Below are 23,037 nucleotides of genomic sequence, written 5' to 3'. Positions count from 1 at the left end.
GTTCAGATATACTGTATGACATTATTTGCACAAACAGTAAACAAGATCAATAACCTAAAGGTCAGTACTACTATGGTGGCTGACCGCAAATCAATGCTCTACCATAAGCTGTGTTGAAGAATCGATTTGACATATTGGATATTAGAGTGAACATGAGTCAGGTTGTGTTTATGAATTATCATGTTTGCGATAGAATATTATCCTTGTCATAAAGCTGTAGGAGGGAAATAAATAACTTACTCTGTCCCCGCCTTTAACAGGATGAGGAAGCGCCCGGAAGCGAGTGGAATCCGTAGAACTTTTCGGCCGGTAGAAGGCGAGGGCTCGTCCGGACCTGCGGGAGGCCCGAGAGGCACATCGTTGCCCGAGGGCACAGACAAGCGGCCGCTGAGCGCCCACAGTGTCCTCAACTCCATCACCCGCCACTCATCCCTCAAAGCCAAGGTGGAAAGCCCTCAGCTCCGCAGAGGCACCCCTGCTGGACGATCCAAGAGTTTTAGCAACCATCGACCTCTCGACCCCGAAGTGTTCACGCAGGTGGAGCACAGCTCACAGGTTAAACATGACATTGGCTTTTGATTGCAAGTGCTTTCTTTATTGTCATGCTCAGTAATGGGGTATCTGTTTGCCATGGGCTGAAATTATTAGAGGAAGCTTTGTTGAGTCTGATCCAGTTTCACTTTACTCGCCGCCTTTGAGTTTAAGCAACAGAAAGTTCCATAATTTCTGGCAGTTGGATCTGTTATTGGCAGCTCTGATCTCTGGAGCTCTTGTAAGTGACCAGATTTTATTGCACTAAAGTTCTGTTGGCCTCTGATGCACTTCCCTTTGAGAAGAGCTGAGATGGACTTGCGTTTCTGGAGTAATTTCATGGCCGGCTGGAGGCCTGATTGATCTCATTCAGGGCAGCAATTTATTTGGACAACTCTCATGCTGGATGAAGCTCGGGGAGACTTTTATGAGTCTCTGTGTGGAGTGAGTGTATGGACTGTCGGGCTGGCTAAAAAAGCAGTGTACAATATCAAACAAACATTATTATTAACAGTATTACTGAAGCTTTTGCACAGTAAGAGGGTTATGAAAGATAAAAATCAACAATTTGTACGGCACTACATTTTGAGGAAGTTTTTCTGTCCTTCCTGCAGCTTAAAAAAAAAATATATATATATCACTACAAACATCTCCAGTTACTATTTTCTTAAATTGAGAAAAACTAAAGCGGTGGACCGCCAACATCCAACCAGTCAGGATTATCTCCTTTTTTTTTTTTATTTTACTTCTCTCATTTTCCAATTTATCCTACTTTAAAGACTGTTCCTGACATTAACTGCTAGCTAGCTCTTATTAAACTAGTTAGCTAACTAACATTAACCTCTGTCTAACTTGGGTGTATTTAGTTAGCTTACTAGCATTAGCATTCTGCTAAATAGTAAGTTTTTTTTTTTTTTACTGCCACCAACCTATATTATTTTTTGCTAACGTGCTAGTTTTATACTTTAGCAGACATTAGGATCTATTTCTCATTTTAACAACCATTAACTTAAGTATTTATCGTACAGTTAGCATTAACTTCTAGCTAACATGGGCATATTTAGATAACTAGCTTTGACCTCTCTGTTCCTTGGCTACTAATTATCTAACTACAATATTACTTGTATACACTCTCTTTGCTTTTCATGTATTTTGTGCATTTCCTTTTGTGCTCACACACTGTTTATTTATCTTCTTTTTTTTTTTTTTTTTGCTCTCTACTTCAGGAAATCCAAGCGACCATTAGCACGGCGCTAAGTGAGCTACAGGATCTGGACAAGAAGAGCGGCGGCTTGAAGCCAGCGCCCGACGTCGTGCTGGACACTTTGGAGCAGCTAAAGAGCGGCGGAGCTTCCGAGCCGTCCAGCCCGCTGCACTCCCGTCCGCTCCAGCACGCCCTCCAGTGTCCACTCCAGCGCAGTACCAGCTCGGCCAGCGACGTGCCCTCTGCCTCACGCCCTCTCAAGGGCCCGGCTCCTAAAAGTCCTCTGTCCTCAGGAACGACAGCCGCTGCATTCTCCTCTTCCACGTCCACTTTCCGAGACAACCGGCCTCCAGCCACCAGACCCAAACCTGCAGTCTTCCCGAAAAGTAGCAGCTCCAGCAGCACCTCTAGTATTCCTCCATCTCCCCCACCACCTCCCCCTACCGATAAATCCTGCCCGGCTTGAGAAAACCTTCCTCTATTTTGTGATTCCAAAATCCAGCCGCTGTTTGATCCCCAGTTGTCAGTGGAGGGATAAATAAATAACTAACCTCTTTTTAATTCATTTATTATTGACTGTAACCTTAATCCTCAAATGCAGTGTGTGGATGTGAGTGTGTGTATTGTCTGTGTGTGTGTTCCACATGCACATGGTGGGCTTTTGTTTTCAGCACTGTTGAAACCCAAGAAAAGAATTCTGGCTGGGACGTGAACACACTCAATCCCTCTTTATATAATCTAGGTTTGTTGATTTGATTTTTTTTATTTAGGGTCGTGAATTTGAATTGGAATCTTTCGGAAAAATATGTAGCTGTGAAATTTCTTTCTTCTTTTCCTTTCACTCTCACTTTCTCTCATTTTTTATTTCAATACTTACCCTAGAGGGAGCTGGACTTTTTACGTGTGCCATGACAGAACCTGAATTTTACTGCAATACTTTACTATGAGCTCTATAGCATTGCGGTGGAAAAATGTCTGTGTATTTATATGCAGCATTTTTAATTTTTTTAAATACTGAGAATGTGTCTATGTTTTCGTCAGTATAAGCGATGTCGGCTTTGTTCCCTCCTCACATCGCGTTTTCAATTCAGGATAAATACCGAAAGCTCAAGTACTTCTTTTGTAGAAATTCCAGCATGGCGACTTGCTTGCACCATGTTCTCTTGAACAGTTATACACACCTACTTTGTAACGGATAACTAATTATTATTAGAAACATTGTTAATTAACCATTTATCCACAAGCACCTGGAAAGCTCTCAGGGCAAAAAAAAAAAAAAAAAAGTTGGGTCTCACCTTAATGTGGATTGTCATGAGCAGGACTGACAGATATTGTTGCGTTTGCTATTTGTGCTCTTCGCTTCGCACCGATTTTATCCTTGCTTTGACTTTATTTAATCTAAGATAAGAAGTAGGCGAGACTTTGATCTCATTTGTTAATAAAAAAAAAAACCAGAGGAGCTGCTTGCTATTCAGTAGTACTCACGCGCAACAAGTAGCAAGCTAACATTACCCACCGAAATCAGAAAAACTTCCACTTACTGCTGATGCATGGAATTCATTGGTGTGATGTAATCAATCAGTCTGCATGCTACAGGAAAAAAATATATATAAATATATATGTGGATGGATTTGAGTGAGAATTTGAAATATTTTTCACTGGGTCTGTAAAAAAAAAAAATTCAAGCTGAAGTGCACACCAGTCAATAGGAAAGATCTCAAAACACTGGTGGGATCTTTAACTTACCTGAAAAAATAAGACGCATGGCCAAGTATTAGGAAAAAAAAATTATACTCATGTATTGCTTTTGTCTGCGTAATACGTCGAGCTAATTTGTCTTTATTCCTCCCAGCTTGATTCTGTGCTATACAGCAAAACTATCTTCACCTGCAAGGTGGGTAAGAGGAAGATTTGCTGCTTCACAAACCCCTTCGACTCCATTACCAGATTAACATGCACTTCTTTACATCACAATAGTACAACATGACAGAACCCACAACAGCGGCAATTTCTGTGTGTACCTGAAATGATTACAGTTATAACTGGAAGGAAAAAAAAAATGCAAAAGTGAGGAATGTCTTGTATTTTTGGTGACGTATATGATACGAAAAGAAAAAAAAGAAAAAAAAAATCCTTGCCTGAATTCATATCCAATTCTTGTAAGTTGTAATTTTTCTTCCCTGTAAGTATGTTTCTATATATGTTTCTATGTATGTACTTGTATGGTGTAAACCCGCCTAATGGAGACGGATCATTCCTGCTTTATACGTCAGATTGGGAAATCTCTTCATCGGATTTACCTGGGATATACAAATTTATTAAATAAATAAGTTTGTAGAATTTATAAGGATCAGAGGAAAACTCTGAGTGGGTTCATCCAACTTGTAAAAACAACAGTCATGCTTCCCAGATCTTTAACTACAGATCTACAGGCGTTTTTATCAAAAAAATCTGATCTTCTTTCTCAGTTCATTTAGTCTATGTATGCTTTATAAAGAACTTTATTTGAGAAACGCCTTGACTGTTTACTATATTCAAGCCTTGATGTGGTGAAAAGGAGTAAAAATAATGTTGGGTGTGTGTTTTGAGGTCAAGAAGAAAAAACAAGCATGAGGCTGGCTGATTTATTTTCCCCTCTTAGGTCAATCGAGACCCATTATTAAAAGCCTAAACAGTGTAGAAATGTTGAGAAATGCCTGGAAAACCTCTGATTATTCAAAAAGAGCAGAAACAAACAAAACAAAAAACATCAGTTTAGCAAATTCTAAACTTAAAAAAAAAAAAAAAAAGTTTTTCTCTGTGTTGTGTTACAATTATTGCCACGTCATAACAGGTGATTGCGTATATCTGTGTGTGTGCTATTATTGAAAATGAGCTTTTTTGTGCATTTCCTAATACCTCATAAGGCAACTGGAAACCAAATTGGAATGAAAGAAAAGGAAAAAAAAAATAATAGAAAGGCATTAACATGCATAATACATAACAAACTCATGCAAAGTGCTTGGTGATTATGTTCTGTCTTAATATGTACATTTTCTTTTTTATTATTATTGTGCGGTTGGCTGAGGACTCAGTTTACATCATCGTAATCTTTTATATTTTCAAGTCTGCAAATTTAAAAAATCGATTATTATGCACTTGAATCTGCATTGTGTGTCGGTGAACGGACTGAGCGAGGGTTTGCTTTTCTTCTTTCTTATTTTTAAAAGAATTGTAACTTGTTAAATGTGGATTTAATGTTTTTTTTGTTGTTTTTTTAAACCAGGCTGTATGAACTGTCGTATCAGAGGTATTTATAGTCGTTCACTCGAGTATCTGTTAATGAGAAAAGTCTGTGTTCAGATGTACTTTGTATATACAATGGTGTACATTACAGAGGTACATTCTTTCTCTTTAGTTTTCTTTTATTTTTTTTGATGGGGGGGAGGGGTACAGTATTGTACAGTAATAGCAATAGTAGTTTTACTCTCAAATACACCTTATATAATTCCATGCGTAGTTCTTGTAGTAAACCTTTTTTTTTTTTTTTTTTAATAAACCGCTTGCTATACATGTCATTGACTTGGCTGAGTCTGTTAACTGTTTGAACATAAAACTAAAAGTCAATCCAGTACTTATTTCCAAAAGTGATTGAATTCAGACTAGTTAAGGGCAATTATGTGGACACATTCAAACACTTGATCACATACACCAAGAACAATTTTGCATGAATAATTGTGTGTTTTTGGACAATCAGAAAATAAAACCTAAATGGTAATTTAAAGAACATGAGAAACTCGATATAGGCAACAACCCTAGATTAAATTTAGAGCCAGTATAACCACCATAACAAATATGATATGCAATTATATAAAAAGAAGGCCTCCATTGGTAAATTGTCTTTTTTTTTTTCTATAACAATAGCATATATAAGGTTTACAATGTTTTCCATCGACGGCTGAAAGAAAATTATAAATGGTGATTATTTTAAATAATACTGATTGTATTCTATTAATTCTCTTATTAGAGGTACAGATGCGATAACTGACGGAGTTTTAAAAGAAACTAATTTTAATTTAACCATGTTTCTTCTCTTCTACCCAAGTATTTATGTATTTATTCATTTATTTACTGTGCCTAAGCTTTGTAATACAGTGATCTGGTGATCAACCACTAGATGGCGACAAATGTACAAATTATGGTTTCATCTGTTCATCCTTACATCCCTTCAAAGTAATAAAATCAGTTACAAAATTATTAAACTATACTGTAAATAACTATAACGATAAACACAAAGGTTTAATAGATGTAACAAATAAAAACTTACATTATTTTAGTAGATTATACTCTATACACTTGATCATAACTTCGGACAATGGACTTTTTTCCCCATTCCCTAATGTATGGGTCTTCAAGAGAGGTTCCGCAAATTAATGTTGAATCGCAAATAATCTTTTGTGAAAAAAAACAAACAAACAAAAAAAACATAGGTAAAACCATAAAAGATAAAATATTTAGTTTTAAAAATAGTATAATTATTACATTCAATTTCTACTAAACGTAATGCTGAAGTTCATGTAAATGCATATTTGTCCAACTAACAGTAAAATTAAATGTTATGTTCTATTAAAATTAAAGCTAAAGTTTATGTAAAAGGAAAATTTATTAAACCGGAAATCTCTTAAAATAAAAGACAATTGTGAACAATTTAATAAATGTGATTGTAATTGCAAAATATGTTTAATGTATAAATATCTTTAAAATTTGTGAAAGAAATGTAAAAATATAAAGACAATGATGCATGATTTGTTTCTATTAATATCAGTGTCTATGCTTGGCCCATTTTGTATCTTGGGTTCCTGACCTGAAAAACGTTGAAGACCCCTGCTCTACTGTGCAAGATAAACATGTGAACATTGACAAATTCATCAGAAATATGCAATTAAACACACATTTTAAAAATGGTGTATTGTGTATTTAATAATAAAGATACAGCCCGTACATAATATACAATGCTAAACATACAAAGCATATAATAAACAGTACTAAATATGTTATCCATGTGCACATTTACATACTTTTCAAGGATTTCTTTAGGCATGCGACCAAATGTCTGGAAACGTTCAAAAGGATTTTCTTTTCTTTAGAAAAGTGATGGTTAATATTGAAATATAAAAATCAATAAAAAAAAATTGGTGTCTATTAAAACTAACTTGGTTTCCTGTCGTTTCTGGTGCAGTGCCTTCAGCAAAATAGTTTACATAATATGTGATAGAAGATCTGCTGCAGAAGTGGTGTATGAACCTTTTTATTTTTTTTAAAGATTTGTTTAATCTCAACAAGATTTTTTTCAAGTGCAATATTCTATCCAATATAATTGCTGTTGTTGGTGCCGCAACCCAAGTTTTCACAACCCCCAGCTAAAGCCTCCTGCAGACTCTTAACTCTGTTCATCCAATATTCCTTGTATTGTTAATATTGTATTATTCATATGTGTAATGATGGATGTTGGCCACCAGATGGCAACAAAAGTTGCAGTGCAACTTTAAATAAACTGTTTAGCGTTGAAACCCCCCTTGCAGAACCGAAAGCATTATAATAATTATAGCAAATAAGTAATCATGTACATTTTATTTATTTAATGCTTTTAAATGATGTATGGTTTGATTTGTCCAGTTTAATCACACCCCTTTCGCTCCAAGAACTTGATTTGTGCATGCAGAAAGTTTCCCGTGAGCTACAACGAGGAAGTTCCTGCTTGTCAAACGGAAAGTGTTTTTTTGTTTTGTTTTGTTTTTGTCAAACGAAACTGTGTGAATTGTACATTCAGTTTGAGAAATCTCGGTATTTTGACGTGGATCAGAAGTTCCTGGACCTGCCTGTTCATCTGATGTTGTCTATTAATTGGTGAGTGTGTATGCTTTTCCTTATTCGGGCTCTCTAAACAAATGCAGCGAGAGGAAGTTGGGATGAAATCAACAGAGCAACTGATATAGAATATAAAAGAAGGTTCATTAGCCAGGCTTAAATAAGATATTACATTAAGTACATTTAGGAAAGAAGGAAAGGACCCAAGATACACATCTGAGGTTCATATTTATAAGAAATTGTGTCATGTTACGGTCAAATGTTTTGTTTGTGTTGTTCCTCTACCCGACCTGTTTACAGTGGCACTTATACAATGTGATTCATTGTATCACCTTGTTTTCTTTTTGTTTAGCTCTTTTAGTGTTTATTTAATGTCTTTTTTCTGTTATTAAACACACTTCTTTTTTTTTAATAAATGATCTATGCCTTAAATTAATGAATGGCTTCCAAAATTAGGAGCATCTGCTTTTTAATCAAAATGTGTGTAAAAGGTTTTCGAGCAGTTCAACCATTATACCATAGCACTACGTTTCAAAACAAGCACTCAGGTATTTACAGTATTGTCATTTTACCTCTAGTTAAACCTTTCAAATTCTGAGCCTGTAAGTTGTTTAATTGTCGACTCCAGTTTTTGTTCGTTTTCATATCAAAGTGTGACTTTTCAAAACAGTTCCAAAAAGTTCCCAGATAGCAAATTTTTTCTGGGCCAGAAAGGGCTGAGTTCAGGCTGTTCTTTTGGCTCACATACTGGGTTCTTTTAGCGATGTGAAAAAGTTTTCTTCTGAGAACCCAGTGCTTTGTAGCAGTAGCAGTTTGTTACGCACCATTAGAAAGTCTTCCTTATACCTGAAATGACAAGCATCTGTGTTTTTTTTTTAACTAGTTCTATGAGTAGATAAAAAAGATTGCTACTGTAGAGTAAATAAAAACAGGACCTAATTTGTCTCACAGACAATCCACATTAATGTAACTGTGTGGGATGTGGAAGAAATGTAATCATTCGTGTTCATGAACATGAACCCAAACGGTAGAATGAAGGGGATCGTGGATGTGCTGCAGCTACAGGTTATAGAACGGTTATAGGAATTCATATATTTGGCTAATATGATCTCGCATTCCGGAGGCAGGCGTCAAATACTACACCAAGCGTGCAACACCTGTCTTTCTAAGAATGGACAATGTCTGGTTATCGCCATCCATCTTCCTTAAGAGTAAGCAGCGCACTTTTATCACGGTAATGTCGGCGAGCTACTCTGGTAAAACTTGGAAGGGAATCAACAAGAAGTGTGATGTCTTTCTGCAGAGTCTGACTTATCTGGTTTTCGATCACGAGCAAGGTGCTCTGAATGAGTGGTATGTGTTAGCTGAAGGTCATGGCCACCCACAAGAGATAATGACTGACTTTCCTTCAACGGGGAACCATCAGATACACAATGCCGCAATCACATCGGCAGAACCATTTGGCAAATGAAGACCTCTAAATACATGGGGAAGAATGTTCATCCAAGAACTGTGGGTATTTAACATCACATGGGAGGATGCAGAGTCCCAGGGCAAAGACCAGAAACATTGTAGAGATGCTTGTTACATTACCTATAGTGGGAGAGTCTATGTCTAAATCTTAGTACTTACCCCTACTTAGCATTGGGCTTCATAACCACACACTGTCATTGATTATTTTCCAATAACCTATACCTTGCTTTATGCCATACCTTGTTTTATTAATTATGTATAACTTAGAATTGATTGTGTAGGTTTTTTTTCTTGCTTTTTTTTATAGAGACAAATGAACAACTATTGAATTAAATATTAATACACATATTATTACGTATATACAAGAATTAATTTACAACTCCTTTTAACTTTTCTTTCTTTTGTTCACAGGTTAAACCGCCATGACAGCAAGTACAGAAAACCATCTTTGGACCACTGAAGATATTCTCGGTCAGGGGGCGACCGCGAATGTCTACAAAGCCCGAAATAAAGTATATCTGCCTTCTGACATTTTTTTACCTAACATTCCTGACCGAGACATTTAATGTACTGCTCTATATACACTGTCTGCTCCGAAAATGACTCGAGTGTTGCTTATATTCCCCCTTTTTTTTTTTTTTTTTAAGAAAACAAGCGAAGTGGTTGCGGTGAAGGTGTTTAACATTGCCAGCTACAGCAGACCATATGAAGTGCAAATAAGAGAGTTTGAGATGCTACGGAGGCTGAATCACGTCAACATCGTCAAACTCTTCACCATAGAGGAGGTGAGTAATTTGATGGTTATCTGTTGTACTTTTTTGTAACCGTACGCCTTCATTTGTGTGGACGTGATTTATGTGTTTTTGGTTCTGGACCAAATCTCACACCTTCCAGATATATGGTTTCATCATATTCTGGCTTAATTGTAAGTTAAAGGTGATTTTTCCATTCAATGTTTTTTTTTTAACCATTATTACTAATTAGTTCAATAATGTACTGTACCATTAGGTCACTTGGACTTATAGAAAGATCTCTAATGTTTAAAAAATGTTGCACCCACATGGATTGTATCCAAAAAGCTCCTATTTAACATTTCCAGCCCCTAATCGCATTGTGCACAAATTCATCAGTCAAAAGCATGTTGATTATCAAAAATAATAGAAATGCATATAATATTTTGCATAAAATTTTTTTAATCTCACTGTGTTTTTTTTCTTTTGTGTAGATTCAGGGGAACCCAAAACAGAAGGTTTTGGTTATGGAGTATTGTTCAGGAGGAAGTCTTCTGAATCTGCTGGAAGAGCCTGAAAATGCATTTGGCCTGCCTGAATCTGAATTCCTTATAGTGCTGCAATGTGTGGGTAAGTATTTCTTTTTAGCGCTATAAACAATAATGCCAAGGAGGAGGTTTATGGATGTGGTGAAGGAAGACATGCAGGTAGTTGGTGTGACAGAGGCGGATGTAGAGGACAGGGGGGTGTGGAGACCGATGATCCGCTGTGGCGACCCCTAATGGGAGAAGCCGAAAGAAGAAGAAGAAGAAACAATAATGCCCTAGTAATCATGCTATAAATAAATATAATTTAAAAAATGTAATAAATAAAGAGTCCTGGAATGAGCACAGTACAGTCTTTATGATTGCAGGAGCAGTTCTTAGAATGTGTCTGCATTTTCCAAATGAGATTGTCCAACATTTTAGGCATAGGCTCAGTTTTTGGCAAGCATGAGTCTTTACAATATCCAAATGAGATTATCCACAGCAGCCTTTAATCAGGTATTCTATTTCACGAATGATCCTTGGTCCAATTTTGCAGTTCACGGGATGAACCATTTGCGTGAGAATTGTGTGGTGCATCGAGACATCAAGCCCGGCAACATTATGAGGCAGGTGGGGGAGGACGGATGCTCAGTCTATAAACTCACAGACTTCGGTGCAGCTCGGGATCTGGATGATGACGAAAAGTTTATGTCCATCTATGGCACGGAGGAGTACCTGGTAAGACCTGGAAACTGTGGGCAAGCTTTAGACTTTGAAACAGGTTTTCTAACTAGATGAACTTTTCGTAAAAATTTTTGTAAACATTTTGATATTTCAAATTTGTATTTGAATTTGATCACATTTTTGGTCACTCAAAGCATTCATACCGACCTAAAGAGATTAGTATATGAAACCATTTTAGTTCTTGCAACATGTTTTATCTCAAAACTGCATTCCGAAGCATGTGAACAGGTTTGTGTCTGTTTTTAAATGTGATTTATACTCATAGTCAAGGCTGCAGATTAAAACTGACCCAAGATTAGTTTCTCCATCTCATATATATTTCTTGCTGTAATTATTTGGGCATACATGAGCTGGACCTTATTAACCTTTTTGTCTGTTAGAATGTACAGCTGGTCCATCATATGCAGCATCCATATGTATGGTGTACTTTATAATATAATAATACTTTAATATTAAAACAATAGAAAATAGAGTACAGTTTGGGATTTGGTGAAACAGAGACTAACGTATAGCTTTTTCTCTCATATGAAGCATCCGGATATGTACGAGCGTGCAGTTTTAAGGAAGCCCCAGCAGAAGTCTTATGGCGTGACGGTGGATTTGTGGAGCATTGGTGTTACTTTTTACCACGCTGCAAGCGGCAGTCTGCCTTTCATTCCATACAGAGGACCACGCAAGAACAAACCGATAATGTAGGGGGAACAAAAATAGAAAGTATTACTTAAAAATGTAGGGTGAAGGAGGCTTAGAGTGCAGTCAGCGTTCCAATTCTATAGCAGACCACTCAAAGATATTTCACTCCAACCCATCTAAATCACATTTTCAATGGTTCTGGCCTTGTGCACAGGAGCTTTGTCATGCTGGAATAGATTTGGGTGCTACTTTATCTAAAGACAATTGTGTGCCTCCAACTTTGTGGTTGTGAACCACATATAGTATTGATGGAAAAGTCAGGTGTGCCAATACTTTTGTTTATATAGTGTAAGTGAATTATACCTATGTGCTGAAAGGAATTATTTTTTATGATGATGCTTCTGCTGGAATCCTAAGGCTGGTTTGAAAGAAGAGACAAATATTTTAAAAGTTTATATTGTTTTGAGCTGCTGTTATAAAGAGCTGGGGATTACCTGATGGGGATCCCCCAACACTAGGTCAACTATATAGAGTATCTTCAATTATTACTTAATCATTACTGGTGTTAAAGCTGTTATTACAGTACATATCTCCTTTGTACATAGGTATAAGATCACCACTAAAAAGCCAGAGGGAGCTATCTCAGGGGTTCAGAAGGTAGAAAAGGGACCCATAGAGTGGAGCTATCATCTGCCCCACTGCTGCCAGCTTTCAGAGTGAGTATTTCAGATGAGTTTTGAGTAGAGCTTCGAGCTCTAGCCCTGTTTATTTTCAGTCTGCAGGTGGAACTGTTTGAAATATTCATAACTCACAGCTTCATTGTATTGTATTGTATGAAGTACTGCGCAACATATTACCTAATAAATACAGTGATGAGCAAATAGGTGCCGGTAGTATGTGAATGTGTTGACTAATATGTGTCTAATAGTGTTGGCGGTAAGGTAAGTCACTATGTATTTGCATGATGGATGAGTCACATTATCACACATTACAAGAAGAAGAACAAATGCATTAAAACAGTATTAAGAAAATTTTAAACTGCTGATATCGTGAAATCTTCCAATGATTAAAATTGTAAATGGTTTACCAGCCATTGAACAACTGTGGTGTGAATTGAAGAAGAAAGTCCTCTAGCATGGATGTCAAAAATCTTAAGGATCTGGAGATATTTCGTATGATGGAATGGGCTTAGACCCTTTGCCATGTATTCTCCAACCTCACCAGGCATGATAGAAGAAGACTCAGAGCTGTTATCTTCTCAAAGGAAGGTAGCACAAAGACTATGACAATAGTTGTGTCACATATATATTTACAAATATATATATTTGTATTAATATTTAGTTTTTAGTTGTTTGATATCCAATAGTATTGGAGAACACTGTAGATTTGTAGATTGTTTATTGCACAATTACAGAAGGACTCTCTAGTGTCAATGCTTTATAAGCATTTTATTTTAGCATTCAAAAGACTGTATAAAAAACAACAAGGATATGCCATGTTCTTAGTTCAGATGGTGATTACATACTTACAAAAATTTTATTTCTATGTGTGGCACCTGGAAAACATTTTCAGAGCTTCATTATCTATAATCGTAGGCCATTACCTTAACCCTGAACATTTATTCAACTACATCTACAAAAATAACAACGTTTTAAATATTCTTGTGGCTTTTGAGGGACAGATGATTTGCTCTCACCGTTATCTAACATCGACCCTTCCATGAGCTGCACCTGGAAGTAATTGTTTTGTGCCATTGTTATCATTCGCAGTACTGAATGTCATTGTTATTTTATTCTGTCGTTTCAGAGGGCTGAAAATGCACCTGGTCCCAGTGCTGGCCAATATCCTAGAGGCCAATCAGGAGAAATGCTGGGGGTTTGACCAGTTCTTTGCTGCTACCATAGACATCCTCCAACGTTTAAAAGTGCACGTCTTCTCACTTCAGCAAGCTACTGCCCACACAATCTATATCCACATTTATAGCACGTTAGTACTGCTGGTGCTCGCTCTCTGTACTGTAATAATTACTTCAGAATGAACCATTTTGTTAAGTCTTTTTCAAATAATGAATATTCAATATATTTTATGAATATATTTTCAATATATTTATATATATTTAAATATTCAAACCAGAAGAAGCTTTCTAGTCTGAAAAGGCAGCATAGTCAACACACATAAAACCACATTCTAATGCTCATTCGTTTCAATTCAGCGTCGCAGTCTTCTTTGAAGAAGTCCAGGCTCACACGGGTATAGGAGCAGAAAAGCAGCATTATCTGTTCCAAGGACACCCACTTATCCTGGAGCCCAGCATGAAATTGATCAACCTGCCGCCCACCTCTGCAGAGCGACCCATCTTTCTGCTCAGTAGACGAGCCGAGAAAATCGCAGTGCTGCCCCCCAAAGAGCGTAGGAACTCTGAATCATATTTAGTGGTTTCATAATAATTGAATCTTCTGCAGTGGTTTCTGCTATATGTGTTACAACAAATTCATAAAATAGATGTATGTTTCTCATGTTATTCTATTGGGATATTTCTGAGAGTTTCTTGACCTGATAATAGTCTTCAGTTCTTCTCATGGATCGAATCTGTCTAAGCCCCGCCTATTACTCTTGTATTTTCTAGCCGAGATCCCGGTTTTACCTTCCAGGTTTGACGTCATGGCCGACCACACTTTCTCAAAGGTAGTAAAGAAAGCCTGCTTTGTGCTCATCATTGCATTTGAAGAGAAAATTCATTATTAATTTGTGACTAAACATCTAGCACAAGACCCTCTTGTTCTTCTCCACAGACCTTAGTCGGGGTGATCCACCAATTCCTCCAGACAATGCGGCTCCTACACAAACACAGAGACCTGATTCTACAGGGATTTTATAGTTATATGTGAGTAAAAGTTACAGTATCGTGTGTAGACAGTTATAATATAGATTATGTGCACATGCATTGGGGTTTTTTGTTAGGAATTCCATATTTATATTGTATTTAGTACATTGCGAATGTTGATTAAAAAATGTTATTATTTATTGGAAATAATACGATTAAATTACATTTACACCTGCCCATTCAAACCTGAGTCCAAACCAGCCATACACGTGGTATCAGTGAGGGACATGCAGTCATGTAGATACAGTTAAAGAACTTCAGTTGAAGAAAAAACATTTAACTTTGACCTTGGGGTGTTTCGTGTTTTCAGCTGACAGAAATGAAACCTGATCTGTCTGAAGGTTTGACATATTGAATGTTTTAATATAATTTTCTGCTCACCACTATTGTGAACAATGTTATTTGAGTTACTGTAGGTTTCCTGTCTACTCAGAAAAGTCTGGCCACCTGTCTTCTCTCATAAACACTATAGACTATAGTGTATGAAAGTGAAGTGAAGCCCTTTACCTGTATCTCCATAATTTAAAGCATTGTGCCACTTTCATGTACTTATTAAATAATTACACAAATATAACACGGTGTACATTCATTCCTATTAAAATGACTGGTGAGTGTGAACATCATTGGAAACGGCTCAAGATGTTGGGGACTCACACATCCAGCTCTTACTGTAACTACCTGTTTCTTTCCTTCATTTGCAGTGAAAGTGTTCGCATTGAATGCGGTAACACGGCACACAAAATCGGGATGGTGAATATGAAGCTGCTGTCCTGCGTGAGCACAGAAGAAACACTGGACGCAATGTAAGGGCATGTGATATTAATATCACAGACTGTTAGCACGTAGACTAAAAACTCAATGAACTAACTAGTAAAATATGTAACGTCTTACCTAACATACTGCAATAAGGTATGCTGAGTTAATTAATAAGTACATTAATGCAAGCTGATGAAAACAAACCAGTGTATGATCATTATCTTTAATCTTAACTTTAAGTTTTAAATGTTGCACATTCTGATTGCGTACTCTGTAATAGCCAGTACATGAAACCTGCTTGCCCACTTTGCCCAGGCGTATACATGATATACGTTGTCATTTTACTAATTCATTACATCCTAATTCAAATATTTCAAATAGTCAGTGGGATGTTTGCTGAAGCATTTCTTTATTGCTTTTGTCTTGCAGAAGCCAGGTTCCACTTAATATATCGTTTTCCTCTGACAACATGCAGAAACTTAGTTTGGTAAGAATCATGCAGATATGAAATACCTATTATAGAGCTATAATCTTATAGACCGTTCAATTCTTTTTAACAAAATGCACACATATATATATATATATGTGCATTTTGTTAAAAAATAAAAAAATTAAATTATATATATATATATATATATATATATATATATATATATATATATATATATATATATATATATATATATATTTTTTTTTTTTTAATTATTTAATTTTTTTTATTATTTTTTTTTTAACAAAATGCACACATATATATATATATATATATATATATATATATATATATATATATATATATATATATATATATATATATATATAATTTTATTTTATTTTATTTTTTTATTTTTTATTTTTTTTTATCCTGACACGATAAAACTGATTTTTATTTATCTCATGCATTCATTGGTTTGGGATTTAAAACCAAATTCTCCAAATACCTGACAACATATTATACAGCAATACACAGTATGGCACTCTCTTGTCACCGTGTATAGAATTGTGTTATCAGGTATCTCTCAATCTTAATAAATCATTTAATATTTTTAGGCAGTGTGAGGTTTTGAAGATGACATTTTTCTCACTCCAGATCCATGAGAAACTACCTGTGTATGGCAGCAGTATCAGAGAATTCCAGAACAAGCTGCAGCAACTGCATGTTGAAGTAGCTGAGCACTTCAAGACACTGACTGAGGACAAATGGTACTTAAATGATAAGCCAGACATTTTGCCCCATATGCAAAACATGTTTATTAGGCCATACTGTTTGTCATTTTGGAACAATAGCTTATATATACTTAAAAGTTATTTAAAAAATAGTTATTCATTCCAATTATTATCCCAGTTTGAACATTTTCATGTTAAAATATTTTTTTACTAAGTCATTTAGCATCTACTTTGTTTACGACAAGGAGCTTGTGAATGAATTAAAGGCATCATATACAAAAATATGGACATCTACCATCACGAGGAAAGATGCCCCAAGACCACTTTTTAAAATATAAGGCTACATTTTTAAAGCGCGAATTTAGCCAAATGTAACTGTTTGGCCAAAAGATCATCCCTGTAATGCATAGATAGAAAAGGATGAGGTTATTAATTTAATAAACACCATCTAGCTGTGAAACATGGGGGTGGAGAGCATCATGTTGTGATTTAGAAAACAGTTGAAGTATTTATGAGGAAGGAGGATGCTCTAAAACAGGCGTCACCAAACTTTTCAAAACTGAGAGCTACTTCTTGGGTACCGATTAATGGTGAAGGGCTACCAGTTTGAGACACACTTCTGAAATAACAAATTTGCTCAATTTACCTTTAATTATATGTTATTATTAATAATTAATGATATTCATCTATCATCTATCTAGTCATCTATATTTTAATATTGTCTTTTTCAAATTCACAGCAATGCAATTGTGATAAAAAAAAAAGAATAGCAACAAATTGCAGATTGCAGCTCACTGGTAAGTGGCGCTATGGTGAGCTATTTTTTAGAAAAGGGTGACTCATGTGGTCCTTGCGGGGGACCTGGTGCCCACAGACACCATGTTGGTGACCCCTGCTCTAGAAATACTAAAGCAACACCTCCAAGACAGCTAGAAAATGTACTAAGTTAATCTGTGAGTTTTTAATGACATTCATGTGATGATGCAGCATACAGAAGATGCAGGTGCTTCTTGAGAAGATTGTTGCTGTACATCGTCTGTACCGCAAAGACAGACAAATTGGAAGTGAGTAAATATGTGTTTTTATGAGTACTACGTATAGTATGTGATGTTTAAAGTTTAGTGAGAATGTCTATTTTTGAGCTTCTGGGTATTTCTAGTGAAACAGGAAGGTCCTTCCAGTCAGCGGGTGTGCTGAGAACATGTTTGATGAGGATTTTAAAATTTTCATGAGGAAAGCTTATACTTTTTTTTTTTTAGAAACAGCACAAGTTAAGTGTCGACACTGAAAAACTAATTTAACCTTACCTATGTGTGTGTAGATATAAATTTCAGTTTGTCAGGCATGAAACAGAGACCATGTCTCTCATCATACTTTATATAATAATAATTATATCAATATAATAATTTATAACATTATATAAAGCACAGAAGTTATTAGTAACATTAATTCTATTGCTCTTTTTCCTTCAGAGCTCGACTACAATGATGAGCAGATTCACAAGTTTGAAAAGTGAGTACCGTGATCAGAAGTAAACACTTATCGACATGCTGCCGTCTTTTGGAAAAAAAAAGCTTTTGCTGTGCCTTGTGTATAGGATTAACCTGTCCACCTACATTAAGAAGGTGAAAGCTCTGTTTCGGGATGACTGCCTGCAAAGGTACCAGGAGGTTTTGGCTGTAGAGGTGACATGGAGCAGGTGAGATCACACTGATTACATCATCACTGTTCATTTATAATGAGTATATTGTACACTTATGGACAATCAACATAAAAAGTAGCCTTTATGGGAACACACTATATGGACAAAATAAATGGGACACCTGATATTTCCAGCCATAGGTTGGAAATTTGAAGACACACAATCATATAGGATGTCTTTGGATGTGTAAGGTTTTAAATTTTCCCTTCACTTCAGCTAGGAGACCCAAACATGTTTTTGCATGACAACGTCCCTGTGCACAAAACCAGCTTCATTAAGATATGGTTTACATGGTTTGGAGTGGAATATCTTGAGAAACCTGCTCTAGAGCAGGTCCTCAACCCTATTGACAACTTTTGGAATAAAATGGAACCCTGACTGCACCCCAGGCCTCCTTATCCTGCATCATTATCTGTCTTTACAAACATCCTTTTGTCTGAATGAGCACAAATTTCCACATCCACACTCTATACTCCAGTATAGTGGAACTAGTGGAAGCTAGTGGAACATCTTCCAGAATCAAGGGATCAAATGTTTATGAGATGTTTAAAAAGCATGTATAAATCTTATCTTATGCTCACAAAGTCTTGAATTGTAATAAGGCAGAGTGTGCTGAATGCCAGGTTATTTACCTTTTTCTTTTTTTTTTATTGTCACCTAATTAGCACTATTAGAAAATAGGTTCCCTGTAGCACCCTTTGGTGTGTTCCACTGAAAGGGAATAATTTGGGGTTTCACAGTATGACGTATCTTTCTGACCCTTTGAATGTTAGAACTATTAATCGTACAGAATCAACTCAAAACATTTCAACTATGAGTCTTTAGTTATGAGACTTCATTTTGTTAAAGGAACTGATTGTCTAAATAGGAGTTCTTTGCAATGGGTTAATTTTGAATGGTACTGTATGTTTTTTTATAAGTTCATGACTAAATAGTGTCCAGTGTGTAATATGGTTATCAATGTGTCTCTCTTTGCATGTGTATGTATTTCCACAGTGCATTGTCTGACATTCAGTCACGGTTAGAACACTTCAGCGGTTTCTTCTTACAGCTAATTGGGGAACTGCAGATGTGTGAAGGACAGCAGACAAAGGTCAATTATATACCCAATACATTTTACTGTGTTAAAAAATGTTTAATACGCAATCATGAACAAATCTGAACCTGAAGTGGATTTCTGTTCAATAACACCACATCCCTACGTGTTTTATTCCGCTTATAAAGCAAAGATTTTTATGTCCTTTAATACCTGGAGAACTTATACCAGTTATAAACTGTTGTTCCCTCAGAAGCAAAACATTTTTCTCTCTTAAAGTTAAAAAACCATATAAAGCTTATTTCACTTGTGTACTAGGTGTGGTTGTTATACAAAGTAAAGCAAAAACTTCTGGCCAATCAAAATCATGCGTTCTCCGGTTCCGTAGTGTTGAGCACAACATTCAGGTAAAGAGATAATGTGTTTATTATACAAAACCCATTTCATTTGTTCAGGTTTTGGACAGAGCCTTAGTTATAGCACTTCAGAGACCAGATGGAGCAGAAGGCAATGACGGAATGAAAAATCGAGACAATATGATTCTCAGGTGGGTCTGTGGATTACCAAACAGCTTTCTGAGTAAAATAGGAATTTACAACCGTGAGTTACGGTCCACTATTTTGATTGGTCAAGCTGGACAGGATTATAGGAGTGTAGCGACGTTTATCACGGACTGGAATTGATGATCCGTGGTGCTATTTTGCATTTCAGGATGAAGAGACTGAGGGATGAGATGGAGGCGGTGGCTCGAGAGCTGCAAACTAACAACCAGATAATCGAAAGGTATATTTTAAAGCCCAAGAAGAAACAATTGATTTTAAAAAACAAATCCTATATACCGCCATGTATGTTCTTTTTTTTCAGTCTCAGAGCTTTCAATTCTACTTTGGTGCTCAAACCGAGTTTACCACAGCCGGGATCAACAGGATCATAAGGATCCTAAAGAGCTCCAAAGTAAACAGCCCACAGTAAGAGCCAGATATGGCCTAGAAAATAGGGATGAGCTCAGGAGTGAAGAAACATGTTGCAAAAATACTTTGCGAAACTGATTTATGGGCTTCTGGCTCTCTGTTGCTGCTTGTGTGAAGATCAAGATCTTGATGCTGATGAGCAAACAATGAACAGTTCACACACCTTGTAAACCTGTGTATATCTGGAAATATTATTTGCTTATTTCATGAACGCCAAAAAAATTGTACTGTTGACTTTCATTCATGCAAATGTCTGACAAGAATGACAAGGGTCTGTGCGTTCCCTCTTTACTCCATCATTGTTTGCTCTTTTCAGTTGAGTTTTTTTTTTCTCTTGTGCTGACTCGCTAAGCTAAATAACCAATTGGAGTTCTCTTTCTCGCTGATGAGTTTCCCCTCCAGTTTAACATGTCGAATTTGCCGAAAAATATCTGACGCCGTCCGACCAGAGCCAACGGTGGTGAACACACAGAAAAAAACTAAAGCCAACCGACACTCCACCACCGCCGACATTGCCTGATGACTAACCGTCGGCCAGTTTTAATGCTACTTTTGTTGGAGAGAGAATCCAAATAACATTTGGGACTTTTTGGAACTGTATTGTTGTAAACCTGTGAACCACTGCACTAATTAGAGAGGCGTGTTGTTTTAATAAGCAATTTTCTGTATCACTTCTTAATTATCTGTTTGATTTTATGGGATGAAGGGAGAAAAAAAAAATCGTCCAAACATATCGGCCAAAAATATCGCCATCATATATCGGCCATCATCTGCCCTGATTTCTAAATATTGGCATCGGCCAGAAAAAAACCCGCATTGGTCGACCTCTAGTCAAAACATACACTTGATGAGCAAACTGACAAATCATGTTTGATAGTCTTGAACTAAAATTCTGGCACTGCTTTTTTTGTGATGGTTTATGCAACAATTTTATTTGCATTATTTCATTTGTGAATGAATCTGGGTGCTTGGCCCCTTAAAATGCTGCTTGTACTGTAGTTTTTATTATTATTATTATTAGTAGTAGTAAAATGTTTTACTTGGTTACTTGAAAGTATATTATGTTACAAAACTAAACCACTTATATAATTTCTGTTTAACATATCCTTTAAAATAATAATTATTACAAATATCTTATTTTTATATTGTTATTAGTGATATTTTCTTAAGTCACACCTGAAGTTTGCTTATTTGACAGTACGTTTTGATTATTATATACATACTGGGTACTATTGTACACTATATGGACAAATGTTTGGAGTCACCTGACAATAGGATTCGTATGTGCTTTTTGAAGATCCCATTACACATTTAGACCCAATAGCTGTCTCCTCCACTCTTCTGAGAAGATGTTCCACTACATTTTGGAGTGTTTTTATAGAGAATTGTGCTCATAAAACCAGGTACTGATGTAGGGTGAGGAGGCTTGGGGTGCAGTCAGCATTCCAATTCATCCCAAAAGTGTGCTCTAGAGTTGAGTTCAGAGCTCTACAGCAGGCCACTTAAGACCTCTAATCTGACCCATGTAAACCATACCTTCATTTAGCTCACTTTGTGCACGGGGGATTGTCATGGTGGAACAGGTTTGGATCTCATAGATCCTCTACATTTGTGTTAACAGTTTGGGAACCACAAATTGCTGGAAAAGTCAGGTGTCCTGATACGTTTGTCCATATATGAGTGGACACATGTCAGCTTTTAGATGCTTGGATTAAATGTCGTTGTCTTATAATTATTATTCTTTTTTTTTAAACCTATAAAGTGTCCAGCAAATGAATAAATGTGAATGTTATATGAGCTGAGAAAGTTGCTGCACTTCTACACACACCAGCACTTTTACTTAATCATCTAGACATACACTATTAAATATTGATGCCTTTGGTAATTTAGATCCTACACTGTGCTGATTATTGCTCAGGAATGTATAAAGTAAAATATTCCGTACTAAATCTGTCACGTTTATTGGTCTAACGGGTGTTGCTTTGATAGATAAGCCTGCAGTTTGGATCTGTTTAATTAGTCTCAGGATCCACAGAGAGGACTCCCTGATGCAGGAAAGGGTGTGAACTGTAAAGATAGGGGACAGACTTGACTGGAGATTTTTTCAGTGGAGAGAACACATGATGCTAAGGATTTTTCTTCCCCTCCCATTATAATTATTAAAATGTTGTACAAGAAGAATAATGAGCATCATACTGTAGTTAAAAAAAAAAAGAAAAATTACTAACATGTAGAACAATTCATCGCCTCTTCAGTCCACCCAGGTTATTAGTGGAACATCTAGTTACACACAATGGCCAAGCACTACTTGTCAAAATATAATAAAGTGAATGAAGTCAACTGTTTTATTTAGAAAGGAACAAATAGCCTATTGTTTGGAAAATATTTTAAGAAAGAGAAAATTAATAGAACCATAGAACATGGTATTATATGTTGTTTTCTAAAAGGGGAAAATGCCACATGCAGGGGAAGTCCTGTGGCTACTGGGGAAACTACAGTGTGGGCTTAACAGACTCACACAGGCACCGTCCCAAACCGCAAAACAACACAAATTAGAGGTGTCAGAACGGCACGTCACCAGTTGCATTATGTCATAAGAGAGGTATCCAATCACATTCATATAAATGGCATGACAATATAATACAAAATAACATCAAATCGTCTTATCTTCTGAAATTATACTAGAATTTACAAAGTGCTCATTTTCACACATGTATTTAATCATTTCAGCAATTGTGTTTTACAGACACACTTAAGAATTCCACTGACACTCATAGAAAAACAGATGCCTCAAGGGTTTCTTGCTTGATTAATGGTTCTGGCTATCGAAAGGA

The 23,037-nt window shown here is 36.2% G+C and overlaps 2 protein-coding genes and 2 long non-coding RNA genes across 13 annotated transcripts in view; 2 read left to right on the top strand and 2 right to left on the bottom strand.

Moving 5' to 3' along the window:
- Nucleotides 1-5,287, top strand: part of srgap2 (SLIT-ROBO Rho GTPase activating protein 2) — a 90,188-nt gene extending 84,901 nt beyond the window's left edge. For all 10 annotated transcript variants that reach the window (XR_014532234.1, XR_014532235.1, XM_083534066.1 and 7 more), the window contains 2 exons: nucleotides 261-555; nucleotides 1,758-5,287. Coding sequence is in view for 8 of the 10 variants with exons in the window: in XM_083534066.1 (XP_083390192.1) it covers nucleotides 261-555; nucleotides 1,758-2,201 (739 nt within the window). In the remaining 2 variants the exon portion in view is untranslated. The remainder of the gene's footprint in view (nucleotides 1-260; nucleotides 556-1,757) is intronic.
- The window catches only part of LOC310722062, a 456,255-nt gene that overhangs the window by 241,487 nt on the left and 191,731 nt on the right, over nucleotides 1-23,037 (bottom strand). The window lies entirely within an intron of this gene.
- LOC310722035 lies at nucleotides 2,755-6,291 on the bottom strand. Its single transcript, XR_014532263.1, has 2 exons — nucleotides 3,623-6,291; nucleotides 2,755-3,587 (listed from the first exon to the last, which is right to left on the bottom strand). It is a non-coding gene; the product is annotated as an uncharacterized lncRNA (long non-coding RNA).
- Nucleotides 7,427-22,000, top strand: ikbke (inhibitor of nuclear factor kappa B kinase subunit epsilon). Its single transcript, XM_083533879.1, has 21 exons — nucleotides 7,427-7,621; nucleotides 9,467-9,567; nucleotides 9,703-9,840; nucleotides 10,281-10,416; nucleotides 10,870-11,051; nucleotides 11,589-11,749; nucleotides 12,296-12,406; nucleotides 13,497-13,676; nucleotides 13,903-14,099; nucleotides 14,317-14,375; nucleotides 14,483-14,574; nucleotides 15,276-15,377; nucleotides 15,760-15,817; nucleotides 16,418-16,530; nucleotides 17,482-17,558; nucleotides 17,967-18,006; nucleotides 18,092-18,193; nucleotides 19,193-19,289; nucleotides 19,688-19,779; nucleotides 19,944-20,015; nucleotides 20,097-22,000. The coding sequence occupies exons 2-21, from the start codon at nucleotides 9,478-9,480 to the stop codon at nucleotides 20,164-20,166; spliced, it is 2,169 nt and encodes a 722-aa protein (XP_083390005.1). The 5' UTR covers nucleotides 7,427-7,621; nucleotides 9,467-9,477; the 3' UTR covers nucleotides 20,167-22,000.

The sequence above is a fragment of the Silurus aristotelis genome, assembly GCF_946808225.1.
Source record: "Silurus aristotelis genome assembly, chromosome: 28".
NCBI classification, from domain to species: Eukaryota; Metazoa; Chordata; class Actinopteri; order Siluriformes; family Siluridae; genus Silurus; species Silurus aristotelis.
Note: the sequence above shows the minus strand (reverse complement) of the source record. Positions and strands in the feature narration are given on the sequence as shown.